General features: G+C 32.6%; 2 protein-coding genes across 2 annotated transcripts in view; both read left to right on the top strand.

Annotated features, from left to right (window-relative positions):
- The first annotated feature begins 245 nt into the window (after positions 1-245).
- The window catches only part of LOC143042427 (uncharacterized), a 28540-nt gene continuing 10908 nt past the window's right edge, over positions 246-17877 (top strand). Inside the window, exons 1-2 of the mRNA XM_076214711.1 lie at positions 246-320; positions 1707-1778. The gene's annotated coding sequence lies outside the window, so the exon portion shown is untranslated. The remainder of the gene's footprint in view (positions 321-1706; positions 1779-17877) is intronic.
- Positions 2354-17475, top strand: LOC143042433 (uncharacterized). The gene is made up of 9 exons (XM_076214719.1): positions 2354-3042; positions 5637-5750; positions 6412-6546; positions 7437-7566; positions 9475-10231; positions 10852-11943; positions 12493-12588; positions 13116-13211; positions 15215-17475. The coding sequence occupies exons 1-9, from the start codon at positions 2667-2669 to the stop codon at positions 15773-15775; spliced, it is 3357 nt and encodes a 1118-aa protein (XP_076070834.1). The 5' UTR covers positions 2354-2666; the 3' UTR covers positions 15776-17475.

Raw genomic sequence — 17877 nt, 5'->3', positions numbered from 1 at the left:
ATTTGAATACAGGTTAAATAATTTGAGCAAACTTTCAAAATTTACTTTACATGATATCAAATCAGAAATCAGAAATAGAAAAACTACACAATTTAAAAAAAAAGGAACGAATCGGACACACTTATAAAACACACGAACGTACTATATTCTCAATATACTATAAAACATGTACAAATACGTGTGTTTGCATTTCAGTCGAATGCATACTTGATTAACAATGTGTCGGTTTCTTAACAGAATGTAGAATCATTTGCCTTTCCTGTATTGGTTTATCTGAGGGAGAACAGTGTCACAATGTTGTATCCTGTGAACAAAACGAGGTATTATACAACATTTAAATTTGGACTTCATGATTTGTATGTTGCGCATATCTGTTTGTCTAATTTTGATATACATTAAAGACTACATAAATGAGCAGCGTGTACCATATTGTTCGACACTTTAAGCTTGTTTTAAGTATATGACACAGATTTAAGAATTTAGCATTGGATTTGGAAACATGTATCATACGCATTTTTATGTAGTTATATTCATTTCTTAATTTTATAAGTAGCTGATAGTTGGATGTTCACAAATACTTGATCAAATTATGTGTTGTACTTATTTTTACCCACTCATGTTCAAATGCATTTATAAATTTAGTGCCATTAAACTTAAACTGATTCACATATAAATCACGAATACAAACCGAATGTTCAGAGAACAAGTGGAATGTTTTCAATGACAATAACACTTTATTAACTTCGTGTATTCAAAGCACAGTTCTTATGTGTTCGTTTAGGTTGTTTTATGTAATGTATCCGTTTTTATTCTGTAGTTATTCACCACTTCAATTTTATCATGTATATCTATTGTATAGATATTTTTTTATAAAGTTTTTTGTTTGCAAAAGTATGAATTATTCTAAATAATAAAGATGTTATTAACCGAAGGCAGAAAACCCTAGCCGTATTGGTCTCAATTTTATGGAACTTTTGGTCCTTAGTGCTTATCAACTTTGTACTTGTTTACGCGTTCGAACTTTTTTCATCTGAGTGTCACTGGTAAGTCTTGTTTGGACGAGACGCACTTCTGGCGTATTAAATCTTAAACCTTGTACCTTTTGATAGCTATTATTCGTGTGTTTCTCTATCCTATATGTTCTCCCATTTTTTTAGTCCTGTAATGTAATGATGTCATTTTAATGTAATATTTAACATTGCCATAAAAGCAAGAGGTTTGTCATGCCACAAAACCAGGTTCAACGCACCATTTCTTTTTCTTTAAATGTCCTGTACCAAGTCAGGAAAATGACAATTGTTATATTATACTAGTAGTTCTTTTCTCTCTGTGTTACATTGTGTTTCTGTTGTGTCATACATGTAGTTCTCCTCTTATATTTGATGCGTTTCCCTCAGTTTTAGTGTATTACGAATTTGTTTTTTTTTCTCAATTGATTGATGAATTTTGAACAGCAGTATACTACTGTTGCCTTTTTTATTATCTTTTTCGAACCTTGAAGAACCTAAATTGATTTATAATGTTTTGTTACAAAAGTGTTGTTGGGGCGCTGTCTCATTGATGAATATTTCATTTTCACCTTAAAGTTTTATAATGCTAGTAGAATGAAGATGATAATCACGTATTTAGAGAGCAAAAACGAACATTTTGAGTTTTAATCACCACTATATTTTTAAACCTCTACTGTTTTTCTTTATAATTTTCAGGTTTGTTTTACGCAAAAGTACAGAACTAAAGATAACGTCACTAAATATGATGTAGGATGCTCTTACCCAGAGGTGACAAAATATTATCATTATATAGTTGTTTATTGACTTTTGTAAGATGAAAATACTGCAAGGTGTACATGACATTCAAGCATAGTAAATCTGAACCTTTTATGATTCATTTGACATGTCGTGGTATTCAACTAACAATTTACAGTACAGCAACACCCGACTACTCTAAAACAATAGCCGAACATTAAACGATGAAAATCAACGGATACCACTTAATTGTTTCATTAAAGTTAACTCTGTATAGACTAATCGATAGAAACCATAGTAAAATGTTTTTTCATAATTAAATGCATATTCATCTTTAAGAGGCTGTCCATTTGAAAACCAGGCAAGGGATGCATAAATGTTGGCACATTAAATTTTCTTGAAATTAGTTTTTTTGCATTAAATGTCCTTGTCATTAGATGTAACAAATGGTGTGTATTTATTTTTTGGATGAAAGTTTGATATAGTCTAAAAATTTGGGATGTTTTAGTAACCTGGTTTTACCCTTTATGTCCATTGTAAAAGTGCAATTTTTAAAATTGTTTTTTTTTTGTTCCACATTTATTTGAAAGGTAAAAATTGTTTAAATAGTAAGATAAATGTGTAATTCATACTATTAAACTAAAAAAATATTGGGATCTACATTATTAGTGCCTATTTCTTTGTTTGAAATATATCATAAAACTAGTATCTGGATTACCTCCCTTTGAATACCAGTGGGAATATTTTCAATGAATATGTTATTTTGTCAATAAAATATTACAATTAATATTCTATCAATGATAATAAATTACAATATTGGGGAAAACACACAAAGACTGTGATAAAACTCTTTTTATTGAAAAAATAAATTAAAAAAATATATTTACTGCGGATTCATTTACTGCATTTGTATACAAGAAAATGGAGGGAATAAATGACTCCTGCAGTTTCAGCAGGTTAGGAGATTGTTCTGGCCATATCATCCATTTTCTTGATTGCCAGAAAGATGTTGTTGCCCACCTTAGATATCTAAAAGTGTGTACTACAGGTTCAAATGTAAATGAGCAGGATCTGATACTGTATCGCGCCGGATTGTTTGATGTTGATGCAGTCTGCAAGCAATTACTACTGATTTGCCAAGCCCATAGAGATTCTCTTGGGACTTACTGGAAAACAAACAGTTCGAAATGTGCCTATCCAGTCCATTCATCAAAGTGTAAAGGAGATAGAGCCATTGACTTTAAAACTTCAAAAGAACTATTTTTCTTGTATCAATCCTTGATACCTGTTGGAAGTGGTAAGTTACATGTAATTCAGGTTGTGCCCTTTCCCTAATATGTGTCTATTGCCCAAAGCCTGCCAAGCTTACAGAACAGGTACATGTACACATGCAGTATATAAATGTCAGACTCATTTCGACACCCAATTTATATGTCATTATATAAAACAAGCATCCAAATCAACATCTGAGTTTTGGCTCCTCAAATCAACATCCATTTTTGTGGAAATGCTGCAATGACATTTTGCATCGAATGACTTTATTTATGGCTTTTTTGTGTCTTTCAAAATATAAATAAAATACAGAAATAATTGCAGGATAAAGACAATAATTGTCTAGTGTTTTTACAGAATATCTGCTGTATTTGTACCCGGCTCGAAACAGGTGTAATAGCTCGCTAAAAGCTCGCATACACCTATTTTCCTAGCCTTGTACAAATACAGCTGATTTTTAAAGACACTTAACAGTTATAGTCAATATCTATAATACTAAAATTACGAAGTCCAATTTTTCAGCCGTCATCACGTAAAAACGACGAATCAAAGAATTCAACTTTATATATCACTAATATCATGAATATAGTACAAAGGTGTAGATTGAAAATTACACCACTCCAGACCCTTTTGTTTTCAACGTAATTAATATTGCCAATAATTAAGAAGTTCCGGGTCAAGTCCGATACCGATACCAATAGTATATTCACCTGTTACCTATTACCTAATCTGTACGTTCCGCATCTGACAGGCGCACCACCAAACGGTGTATTCAGGGTTAATACCTATTGTAGTATTTTAATCAGTAAGACTTTCTAAGATAACAAGACTAAAAATGAGGAACAGTTTTCAACTTGTCAGTGGGCATATACATGACGTAAAACAGCGAATCAAAGAATTCATCTTTAGTTAAAACTAATATAGGACAATGTTGTTGATTAAAAATACTCCATTCCAGGACCTTTTGTTTTCCAAATAATTAATATTACCAATAATTTATAAGTTCCAGTTCGATGGGTTCAAACAGAAAGATTTGAAAGCAGAGAAAAACTGTGTATCTTATAATCGGCATGACTTTATCAGATGACCATACTAATACTAAAACAAGGCTTGCGCATAGTTATATACCTTAATTCAGTCACGGACCCGCGATATCACGGGTGTGTTCTAGTACAATGTATTAATATATATATGCAGTTAGGGAGCTACCATTTGATTTTTAAAGGGGGTTATGAAAATATTGTCCTGCATTTTTACAAGTTTATCTTATTTTTGTTGGCCCAGTTGCTCAGTCATCGTGCCTATTTTTTACTCCAAACTCCTGTCCTGTAATTTTTTTACCCAGAATTTCAATCCTACATGTACCTATAAATGTTTTTGTGGCAAGTGTGCAAAGGACAAAATCGCACACAATACATAGAACATATACAAGTTATCAATGAATAGGGCCTTTATTCCTGTTCTCCATCTTGACATTCACCCGACGGTCTTCAACATTGAAAGAATAATTTTACCCTACAAGATGGCCACTAGCATGACTAGGGTCCGCTGAAACAGTACTATTGATAAACATAACCATGTTCAGGTGCTTGCTCTCCCCCCACTGTGGCGTGCCTACTTGGATGATATGTGTGTACGGCATTTTTCAAGTCAAAAGCACCGGGGATACAAGAAAAAATGAAGTGATTTTAAAAGAAATTACCCCATAAACAAGCTTTGAAGCTACAAATGTTAAAAGCACTCAATGAATTTCAAAACTTGTAATTACGGGCAGGTTTGCCGATGCCAAATAAAATAATGTGTGTGTTTCCTATTACATTGTACATCTTTGAAAAAAAGAGTAGGTACGTACATTTTGTACATGTATAATATAATAATACTTTATTTTCCGAAAGCAATACAACTTATGTAGTTGGTGAGTCTAGGAGGGAAATCCTTACTTTTAAAAACAGTGCTAATGAAAAATGGCAAAACAAACTTTAAGGTACATGTACATGTAGGCTATTTTTAAGCTTAAATATAGGGAAGTACATTGTAGAGAACACATTATGACATATATTTTTTATTTGACCTTTCACATACATTGTATTAGTCAATTACAGTCATATATTTCCCAACAAAAGACCAATACATGTACATATATAAAACGAAACAAAAATGATAGAAGGCACTTAGCACATTGAAATATAATATATCATTATCTATGATGAGTTTATTATATGTAAAAAATTAGAGCAGTTTTAAAATGTACGAAATGACACCAAAAAAAATGATGACTAGGCCAATATTTTAAAGAAATAAAAAAAATATTAATAGCCATAGGAGGTCAAATTAATCAAAGAAAAAATGCACAAGTTGCAGATAAATGAACTCAATTTTTTTGTCTGTTTATGATTATTCCATATTCTAATTACATGAATATCTTGACTGACTTGAAATTTCCCATCTGTCAGACCTGTTTTCTTCCCCTTTATTACATGTAAGTAAAATTCCGAATATTTTAATCTGGATTTTACCAGGGCGTTTTTTTTTTAAATTTTATTTACATCCGATATAAATTTTTCCTTTGTTTATATTGGCCTTGTAAAATTTGTTTATCTTTTTTTTAAACTTTTGCAGGAATATGTAAGCCATGTAGAACTTCTCACCCTCATGTGATTTCTACAAGGAGTCAAATGTACAGGACAACTTCATATGGTGATGATACAGAATCAATAGAACTTGCAAATTTAGGTATGATTTATATAAATTGTTGTCTACTCTACATGTATATAATTTCAGTTATCCAGTGAACATATATATAGTGAACCTGTAAATTTATGAAAAGCTTTAAGAAAAGCTTATGGTCTATGCCATAATTTCTGGTATTCAGTGGATCTGTAAATTTATGCAATCTTACGTAAAACTTAGATTCGAAATTGAAGTCAACTCGAAGTTCAAATCTTGAAATACAAAAAGCAAAGCTGCGTTATCATCTATATTTTCTGGTTCTTGCATCCGTCTGTCAGTTTGTCCGCCTATCCCGGATACGTTTGAATTATTTAGTAAAGGAAGTTTGTTATGAAGTAAAAGTCTCACTAATTTAAAACCTAGTGCACACGTCCCTAATGATGATAAGATTTTTAATCTGAATTTAAAGTTCGGACTAGAAGTTATTAACTCTACAATAAATTTTGAATAATTAGATTAAACTTTGGCCACGCTTTGCTAATGCTCCTTTCACTTATTTTTTTAATATCTGCAGCATGATACTTTTATTTTATGAATTGTTTTGGTGTTTTTTAAGAAACTTTTTTATCATTCACTTTCTTCATGAATAATTTTAATGCCAGGCTTTTTCTTGATTTTTAATTTTAAATTTAAACTATATATTATATATATATTTTTTCAACAGATATTTACCATGAATTCGAAGATGATAAGGATGATTCTTGCAACAACAATACAAGTACCAAAAATTATGAATATGCCACAGAAAAAGAGGAACATTTCACCCTTGCCAGCTGCAGTCAGACTTCTGATTGTGCATGTTAGTAAATTAAGTACATTTTGTAATACAGAAAACCAAAAAGCTTGTTAATGAGAAAGTTTGGGGACACAATGAATAAATGATTATGGTCCAAATAGCACAGTATGATACATTTCCCGGAGATGAAAATACCAAGAGACCAAACAGTCCTTTAAAGGGCTACCAAATTGTTTAAAAAAGAATCTGTTATTGTTATTTTTAGTCAACATTTATTTTTTAAATATCTCTCTGATTTTAAATTGTTACCTCTCTTCCCTGAATTACTCACAAAAATACTATTGAAACAATTTATCGGAATTATATGATAAAGCGATTACATGTAATACAGGGCCTTTTCCATAACAGCCTGGGTATCATCCCTCGACCTATATTGGCACTCAACTAAAGTCTCGGGTGTTGTGTGGGTCACTGAATGATACCATGGCCAATATGGAAAAGACCATGTATATTAATCTACCGGTATGTATAAGAGCTGTTGTCTTTAAAAAAGGAAAAAAAAAATACTTTTTTGCAATTTCTAGCTAATTATATAATTTCATTAATTTGCAGTGTAAATCATAACAGATAATTAAAAACTTTTTGTTTCACTCTTGGGTAAATGAAAGGGTCATGAGATTTCTAATTTTTCCAGGTACGCAATTCAGGCTTTGTAGAGCCTCTATTAATATTGGAGGATCCAGGGGGAGGGTTGTTGGGGTTGGAACCCCCCTTTTTTGGGGCGATCAATGCATTTAAATGGGGACATACAGTTGGAACCCCCTCTCCCCCTTTGTCCTTGGTTGGGAACCCCCTTTTTAAAATGAATCCGCCCCTGATTAATATTTATTGAAGAAATAACTGGTAAAATACCCAACAGAATAAAATATTCATATACATGTATTTATTTTCAGCTTATTTCTTTCCAACTCAAAGTACTGCCACGGTGAGCAGCCATGAAGAATGGGAACCTGAAATGTCTGGCTTAGAGAAAGTCAATGCTGTTATCAAACTTGTTTCTGATGGCTCTTTTCCACTATTGAGGTAATGTTATTTTTTGAAAAAATTTTGGTCGTACATTGGTATCAGGTAGGCGTCGTCGTAGTGGTTGTCTTCTGAAGACATTTGGTTTTCGCATTCTAACTTTAGTAAAAGAAAATAAAAATCTATGAAAAGGAAGGTTGGGATTGATTTTTGGTCCCAACAGTGTACATGTAGAAATAAGGGGCCAAAAAGGTTTAAATTGAACATTATTTGGTTTCATCAAAAATTAAATTCTTAGGGTTCTATGATATGCTGAATCTAACAATGTATTTAGATTTTGGATATTGGACCATAAAAGGTAAATGTCCAATTAAAGATTTTTAAGTTTTTTAAGTTGAAGTTCTTTGACCACATGCACTCTGTGTCAGAAACCTACATTGTATGTTGTGTAAACTATTAAAATCACAATCCAAATTCAGAGCTGTATCAAGCTTAAATGTTGTGTCCATACTTGCCCCAACCATTCAGGGTTCAACCTCTGGTCAAAATAAAGCTGCGGTCTGTGGAGCATCTGGTTTTACATGACTGCACAAAAAATGTATTTGTAACATTATATTGCTGTCAGTCTATCATGTTAGTGTCATTGTCAGCATGGTCAATAGACATTTGGTTTCTAGACAATAACTTAAGTATTTATAAATGAATCTTTATGAAATTTTACCAAGAGGTTCGGTGTCAAAAATGGTCTGAAAACAAAACTCAGTAATGCGCATCAGCACAGTATTGCACAACAGCAAGAAATCTTCAATTGAAAATAAAACGGTACAAATCTTTTTACCAATTTCAATGGGCATTAATTAATTTCAAAATGCAAAAGATTTTATGTTCCATGTGATATGATCTTTCTTAATTAAAAACAAAAGTAATCTTTTGACCCCATTTTCATGGTCCACTGAACATAGAAATTAAAAGTGTGAGTTTCAGGTTAAAGTTTTTGGTCAAGGTAGTTTTTGATGAAGTTAAAGTCCAATCAACTTGAAACTTAGTACACATGTTCCCTTGTGGTTGATCGTTTTACTGTTAAGGCCGAATAAGTTTTTTTTACCCAATTCCACTGTCCATTGAACATGGAAAATGATAATGCGAGTGGGGCATCCGTGTACTTTGGACACATTCTTGTTGTCAATAGTATATGCTTGAAAATGACAGAAGAATGATGTTTAAAAACAATTTTTTAGATTTTGTAGCTTAGTTCATCATCCAAAATGGCTGCCAGCGGGAGACTTATTTTAACTTAGGACCCTATAGGAATTACATACAAATGTCTCTTTTGAGAGAACCACTGAATGGATTGAAACAAAACATGGCATGAATGTTCCTTATGGGGTGCTGACTAAATGTTGTTAATTTTTATCCGATCCATCATCCAATAAGGGCGCCAGCAGGGGACTTAGTTTAACATACATGTATAAGACCCTACAGGAAATACATGCACATTTCATCTTTTAGAAAACCACTAAATGGAATGAAACCAAACATGGTATGATTGATCCTTATGAGATGATGACCAAGTGATGTTACTTTGTAGCTTTATTCATCCCCCAAAATGGCTGCCAATGGGGGACTTACTTTAACTTAGGACCCTATAGGAAATACATACAAATTTCTTCTTTTAGAAAACCTTTTTATCGATTGAAGCCAAACATGACATGAATGTTCCTAATGACTTAGTAATGTGGTGCTGACCAAGGGTTGTTACTTAGTTACTTGTACTTTTTTGTAGCCAATCCATCATCCAAGATGGCTGCCAGCAGGGAACTTTGTTTAACATAGGACCCTACGGATAATACATGCAAATGTTCTAATAATCTTATTAAAGCCAGGTGAGCAATTCTGGCTCTCATGTGCCTCTAGTTTTGCTTGTTATCTCTCTATTTACATGTATATAAGTTTCTTCTTATATTTCAGATCTCAGCTTACAATACCTTGGGAATCAGCGTCAAAAAGAACACAAAGTTATTACTTGAAAAAAGCTGATGACTTGGTATTAGGAACTTTACAGCTGATTGCCCCAAACCAGTCAGACACCTTATTTAAGAGTATTGTCCAAAAGAACAAGACAGTTAACCTTGATTGTCCTGATAATTATCTTCCGTCTATGATTGCTGCATACCAAGAAGCAGATTCTCCATATCTTAAACGTCAAATTTTATCACTATTTGCAAGTAAATATTCTAAAGAGGCTTTATTGACCGCAATACCTGGTTTGACAAAACACAAGATAGAAGCTGCGAGAAAATATGGAAAGGTCAAAGAAACAGAATTGCTAGATCAAGACCATAATATGACTGCCAAACTTCCCATCGAAAAAGTTCAGCATTTTGTAAGTTTTGTATCTCAGCCACAATATGTCCAAGATGTTGCATTTGGAGAAAGGATCCTTAAACTATCTACTGGACAAAAAATACATATACCTGATGTTGTTAGAACAGTAATAGGCAGTCGAATAATTTCATCTTACAAAGCAATTTGTTCAGAATCAAACTTTGAACCGTTGGGAAGATCAAGCCTGTACAACATTTTGAAGCAGTGTTCAGCAAGTCAGCGTAAAAGCCTTAGTGGTTTAGACAATACAACAGCAGATGGTATAACATCTTTTGACAAGCTAATCAGTTTGACAGACAATATGGAGGATTTCACTCAAAATGAAGTTCATGATTTCAAGGTATTTTATTCAATATTTTTGGATACAGATGCCCTATAATTTGTCCTACCATATGTCTTAGTAAGATCCATATAACTCGTTTGCCCACCATAAAGGAATGTTACTTTGTAGAACTTGTTTTCATGTGGACAGTAGCTGACCAATTCTCAAAGTTTTCTAGCAGTTATGAATGCGCTAAAAGAATATTTAAACCTCATACGGAAAAAATATCAAAATTTGCAATGAAAATATAAATATCAGATGTATAGGTATTTACAATCTTGTAACTTACATACGGTATGCTTTGAAAGTCCATGATCTATCTTCACGGACAGTTCCAAGATCAAAGAACTCGTATGAGATTACATCTACATATATATGAAATTCTGGAAAAATTACATGTTTGCCCAAATCATAACTTTATACATGTAATTGTTTGAACATAATAATAGAAGGATGAAACTATGTATGAATGTAGAGTAATTTTTTTACAGTGCAATTGTCAGTTTGTAATCACCAATGACTCACCATGCAGCATGTCATATTTCTAATGCATTTTACAGTTGTATAATTTTCATATGAATATAAAGCATGTTATACATGTATAAGGGATGATATGAATACTTTTTTTTATCTTGCAGAACATTCAACGAAGATTACGAGCTTCAAAGCGGTATTTGTCTTGCGATTACAGATGGCATGTTGAAAAATCATCAAAAGTAGCTGATCATTGCATGCATTATGCTCTTAGTGATTCAAACGTAAAAGATTTACAAGAGAAATGTGATCATACACATGACGAATGTTGTGAACTGTGTACAGATATGAGCTCTGTAATTGATGACCTAGAGCAGATTGTTATAGATGGAACATTTCCATCAGAAGAAATGAAAACTGAATATCTGCATGACTTCCAAAGCTGCAAGGAAAAAGTGTTTCAGTGGAAGCAACATGTATTGAGAACAGTCAGTCAAGAACAGGCAAAACATTTGGTTCTTGAGAATCTTCTTCCAAATGAAATTTTTATAGTTATGGATTGGGCCATGAAATTTCTTCCATGGTTTGACCGTGAAAAGCAAACTGATTTTTATGGTAAAAAGGGAATTAACTGGCATGTAAGTGTTGTATTATCCAGAGGTATTGATATGAAAATCAATACTGACTGTTATGTACATTTGTTTGACAGTATCCCCCAAGGATGGTATGCTGTTGCTTCAATAATTGAGAGCTTATTAAACTGCATAAAAAGCAAAGATGAAACTAAAGATACAGTATATCTTCGTAGTGATAATGCCTCCTGTTATCACTGTGGACCACTGATGGCTGCTATTCCAGAAATTTCTCAAAGAACAGGATTAAACATTTCTCGGTACGATTTCAGTGAAGCTCAAAGCGGTAAGGATATTTGCGACAGAAGAACTGCTCCAATGAAGATACATGCAAAACGGTTTGGAAATGAAGGTAACAATATTACAACTGCAGAAGAGTTGAAAAGAGCCCTTGAAAGTTATAGTGGTATCATGAACACACATGTGTATGTTGCTGAAGTTGATTTTAGTGCACAGACTATGAAAAAATGTTCCATACCAAACATAAATATGTACAACAATTTCAGCTTTGAGATTGGAGGTCTTAGAATGTGGCAAGCTTATGATGTTGGCATAGGTGTCTTCATTTCATCTAGGGATTTGAAGAAGATGTCAAATGGAAAACAAGATGAAACAAATCTTAAGGTGAGTAGAAATTTAAAACAAGCCAAGTGTATAGTATTATTTTAGGTTTAGACATGCAGGAAAAGCCCTTTTAATCAATAAACATTCTGACAAAGTGTGTTTTTCTAACCAAACTAATCCTTTGACAAATAAAAATGTACCAAGTTCAAATGTAAATAACTTTTTTTTAATATCAAATCTATACAATTGGCAAGGTTGATGGTAAATTGAAAGGCCCAAGTAAAAAATTGTATAACAACAAAATATAGTTATAATTTTTTGCCCTAGGTCTTCTCCTTTTCTAGAAACATGTTCAAGTTTAACATGGTATTACACTGTCATGCCTGTTATTTTTTACCCTTGAAATAAATTCACAAAAAAATTTGAATTTTAAAGAAAAAAAACCTGATCCTAATTTTAGAGTGGATGTAAAAGGAAGCACAATTTTTTTTTCCTTTTTGTCAAAGAACACTAATGAATTCATATTGAATAAGAAGTGTACAATGTTATAACTTTAAAATTACTACAACTTGTTTGTATTATTAATATTTTTGCTTGACTATATTGTAGATACTGGAAATGCCAAAAGTTACCAGAATAGGAAAGAGTAAAATAAGACCAAGAAAGAGCCTTAAGAGGAAGCACAGTGAAACAAATAATGAAAAGGTTTTCATTTTTTTTCTTATTTTTATGATACAATATGAATAAATGAATAAGAAGATGTGGTATGAATGCCAATGAGACAACTCTCCATTTAATACACAATGTAGGTAAAGTAAGCTAGGATTTTTATCAAATCAGCTGTAAAGGACCCCAAAATGGCCAGTAAAAATCTTTTTCAAGCCAGGAAAACAACAACCTTATTATAACGTATACAAAATAAAAATGAACACACGAAAACAACAGACTGAATTAGAAAAGGTTTTTACAAAATGCAGCAAGTTTGTATGTTTTAAGTTCATCTCCCTTTTGGACTCCTCAAATGTACATTTTACATGAATGTTGAACTAAGTAATAATATATAAGCTTTAAAAGTCCAAAGTTTGCTCAAAGATCCTTTAACTTACTAAGGTAAATTTTACATGTTTAAAACTGAGTTAAATGTAAAATTTACTTTCTTAACTGTTATCACCTATATCAATTTTAGATAACAATATTGGAAATATGTGTTTATGATTAGTATATTTTTACAGGAAAGAAATGAAACAGGAGTTGTTGAAGACAATATAGAGGAAATAAATGAGGAGAACACAGAGGAAAATGCTGCTAGTCATGAACAGATGAATGAGGTAACAGATACATATAGATTCTTACACTAAAACAAGTGTACTATGATAATTCTTCACTCGAGACAGTTAAATTTTATTATTTAAAGCGCAAGGCTTGCCGAGCCCTTTTTAAAATAATAAAATTTAACTGGTGAGAGTGGAGAAATATCGTTATACAGGAGTTATAGTGTCGGAATCTGTTTCTCTAATGCTTTTTATCGTTCTTTTTCAAAGATTTTCAGAAAATTGTGTTCTTTATATGCGATGTCATCAGGCAAGGTCGCCTTTTTAGCTCACCTGGCCGAAGGGCCAAGTGAGCTTTTCCCATCACTTTGCGTCCGGCGTCCGTCGTCGTTAACTTTTACAAAAATCTTCTCCTCTGAAACTACTGGGCCAAATTGAACTAAACTTGGCCACAATCATCATTGGGGTATCTAGTTTAAAAAATGTGTGGCGTGACCCGGTCAACCAACCAAGATGGCCGCCACGGCTAAAAATAGAACATAGGGGTAAAATGCAGTTTTTGGCTTATAACTCAAAAACCAAAGCATTTAGAGGAAATCTGACTTGGGGTAAATATGTTTATCAGGTCAAAATCTATCTGCCCTGAAATTTTCAGATGAATCGGTCAACCCGTTGTTGGGTTGCTGCCCCTGAATTGGTCATTTTGAGGAAATTTTGCTGTTTTTGGTTATTATCTTGAATATTATTATAGATAGAGATAAACTGTAAACAGCAATAATGTTCGGCAAAGTTAAATTTACAAATAAGTCAACATGACCGAAATGGTCAGTTGACCCCTTTAGGAGTTATTGCCCTTTATAGTCAATTTTTAAATTTTTACCAAATATTTTTCTCTGTTACTAATGGGCAAAGTTCATTATAGATATAATTGTAAGAAGCAAGAATGTTCAGTAAAGTAAGAACTTCAAACACATCACCATCACCAAAATACAATTTTGTCATGAATCCATTTGTGTCCTTTGTTTAATATGCACATAGACCAAGGTGAGCGACACAGGCTCTTTAGAGCCTCTAGTTTCATGATGTCACAATAGGAAAATGGAGAAGAAAACAAAACATTTTGACGTCATAATCAAATTTCGACTAATCATTTGCCGTGAACAGATTTTTCACTAGTGAGGAGAAATATTTTTCTCACACCGGTCAGGAAATGTGAAAATAGCACAAAAATTAGAGAAATACAATGTATATTCTTTTGTGGTTAACATCACTATCCTTTCATCTTGCAAAAGAAATTAAGGATGGACCAATCTTTCTAGACTTTGACAATATTGTTCATAGATATAAGAAGATGTGATGTGAGTGTCAATGAGACAACTCTCCATCCAAATAACAATTTAAAAAAGTAAACCATTATAGGTCAATGTACAGCCTTCAACACAAAGCTTTGGCCCAAACCGAACAACAAGTTATAAAGGGCCCCAAAATTACTAGTGTAAAACCATTCAAACAGGAAAACCAAAGGTCTAATGTTTGTTTAGGTTTTATTAGTGTCCTGTGTTGTTAGTGTCTTTATACCCCCAAATAAACAAGTTTTCAGGGATATATATAGGAATCACCCTGTCGTCCCTCCATCTGTCTGTCCATCACATCTCATAAGTGCAACTCTTCCTTAGTATTGATGTAACTTCAAACAGTTGTAGTACACAACCTAAGGATGTGGACAAAGGAAAATATTTAAGGATGGAACTATTTTAAGGGAGATAATTGACTTTACTTAGTTAAATATACATCTAGCAATAAATGGCAACAAGTCTTGTTAGCGCAATTACTCCTAAAAAGAATAAAATTGATAAAACTTTACCCAGTTGTACACAACCTGAAGATGTGCATGAAGGAGGATATTTCTGGTCTGATTTTTTTCAGGGGAGATAATTGAAATTACTTAAGTTTAAATACCCACAAATTCGTTCAAAGTATACATGTATGCATGATAGAGTGATTCAATTCTGCTGTTTTTTCACTTCTTTTATACAAATGTATTTTTTTTTCTTTTGCAGACTGATGACTATACTTGTGGTGAATGTGGTCTTACATTTGTTAGTCTACATGAATATAACATTCACCAGGACATTGGAAATCATAAGATCAGGCATGCTGATCGAGTAAAAACTTTTTGGAGTAGTAAATGCACTAACATAAAAGAGTCAATGACAAGTGTTTTTTCAAAAGCAACTGATGATCAGACACCACAGTCTAAAACACAATGTTCACTACATTCAGGATGGTCATTGAAAGGAAGAAGAATGAATAAGAGATTTAGCATAGCTGTAAAAGACTATTTACTTAATTTATTTATGGAAGGTGAACAAACTGGCCGAAAATATACTCCAACAGAGGCTTCCAAAAAAATAAGAGCAGTCAGGGATGAAAATGGGAATAGGCTTTTTTTGCCAGAAGAATGGCTGAGCTCACAACAAGTACAGGGTTTATTTTCCAGATTTGTCAATCAATCTGGAAAAATTCCTAAAGAGGAATCTGATGATGAACTAAATGATGCTATTATAGAAATTACTCGTCAGGAAAATGAACTTGCACTAATTCATTCAATTTGTCAATGATTTTTGTCGAGCCTGCAACTTTTGTTGCAAAAAGCTCGAAATAGGGATAGTGATCCGGCGGTGGTTACGACAGCGGCAGCGTAAGCTAATTTAAAAGGTTTATATTTTGGAAGGTGAACGACAAGGAGGCTTCATTCTTTGTATATACATTGTAGATGCCTCATGTCACAAAGTTTCTGTCAGTCACATGTCCAATGCCCTTGACCTCATTTTCTTGGTTCAGTGACCACTTGAAAAAAAAGTTCAGAATTTTTGTAATGTTGAATTCTCTCTTTAATATTATAAGTAATAGGATAACTATATTTGGTATGTGCATACCTTGCAAGATCCTCATGCCCGTCAGACAGTTTTCACTTGACCTCAACCTCATTTCTTGGATCAGTGAACAAGGTTAAGTTTTGGTGGTCAAGTCCATATCTCAGATACTATAAGCAATAGGGCTAGTATATTTGGTGTATGGAAGGACTGTAAGGTGTACATGTCCAACTGGCAGGTGTCATCTGACCTTGACCTTATTTTCATGGTTCAGTGGTTATAGTTAAGTTTTTTAAGTTTTGGTCTTTTTAACTTATATTTTATGCCAAAGGTCAACTATATTTGGTGTATGTAAATATATTATGATCTATATGTCAGTCCCGCAGGTTTAATTTGAACATGACCTCAATTTTACGGTTCATTGCACAGTGTTAAGTTTTTGTGTTTAGGTCTATATTTCTTAAACTATAGGTAATAGGTTAACTAAATTTGTTCTATGGAAGCATTGTTAGCTGTACATGTCTGTCTGGCATGGCTCATCTGATCTTGACCTCATTTTCATGGTTCATTGGTCTTTGTTTAGCTATCATGGTTTATGTTAAGTTCATGTGACGTTGTATTAAAGCTTTATACTTAGGAATATCAACATAATAACAATAATTAGTAAAGAAGGCGAGACATTTCAGTGTGTGCACTCTTTTTCTTTTATGCTGGAACTAAAATATTTATTGCAATGTTTTGACCAACCTTTTGTGATATTCCTTTAGATTTACAGTTTGTTTCTGCTTCATAATTTTTATGTACATGTAGCCATCATGGTTCAAGATTTAAAAGTCCATGACACAAAATTCTAATATATATATATTATATATGTATTTGCATGAATTATAGCAATGCATTAGGGTTTTAGCTGAGGTGCTACCAGACTATTGGGGATGGCGGATAGGGGTAAAGGTGTTAAAAATTGTTTTCAACAGTTTATATTCCTGTCAAACCCTATAATTTACACTTACTTTGCTTGTTTTAATAAAAGGTCAAGGTTTCAATTACTAAACATGATAAAAATAAAAATATTTCAGAAATTAGTTTTTTGAATGGAAGTTTTCTTGTGCACTATGGTACCATTTAGACTTTTATTGTTGTAAATTGAAAGACAAGAAACATGGAATAAATACTTGCACCTGTCTGCAAGTTTAAGGAGGTCATGGTTAAATTCTTAGTTTAAAAATTTGTAGAAATGTACAGACAATAATTATTGCTGACGAAAATAGAATTTGTTGGGATTGGTCTTAGAAACGGGTATAAATGTGAAGTTCACGGATACTTTCCTTGCCTATTTTATTCTGTAATTTTTGCAATATTGTGTTCTTTCAACTTATCTTGAACATGTTGAACCTTATTTAAATATTAGATTGATCTATTGGAATAAAAATAAATCATTGCCATCACTATTTGCTTATTTGTGAGTTTGTGTGTAATTTAAATACATGATCATCTTGCATCGTGATCTTATATTATCCATGGAGAAATTGAGGCTGCACCAATTTTAAAATATATTAAACAGGAAAGCAGTTATTATTTTTTTAGTTACTGATACCCCTTTCATTAAGAATAATGAGATTTGACTTTATTAAAAGAAAAATATGCATGCATGTGTAGAAGTTTGATCTGGCAATAATACATTTTGAAGCAGTTTTTTGAGCTGAGAGGGGTATGCTGTTCCGATTTTTTTAGCCTTACAGGAATGTGATCCCACCAAATTTTTTGTTCTTTTTATTAAAGAATATGATAATCTGTTAGCTCTATATGGTAAATTTCCAATATTTACATTGGATGGAATTCCAGAA

The sequence above is a fragment of the Mytilus galloprovincialis genome, chromosome 8 (genome assembly GCF_965363235.1).
Source record: "Mytilus galloprovincialis chromosome 8, xbMytGall1.hap1.1, whole genome shotgun sequence".
In the NCBI taxonomy this organism is placed as follows: domain Eukaryota; kingdom Metazoa; phylum Mollusca; class Bivalvia; order Mytilida; family Mytilidae; genus Mytilus; species Mytilus galloprovincialis.
Note: the sequence above shows the minus strand (reverse complement) of the source record. Positions and strands in the feature narration are given on the sequence as shown.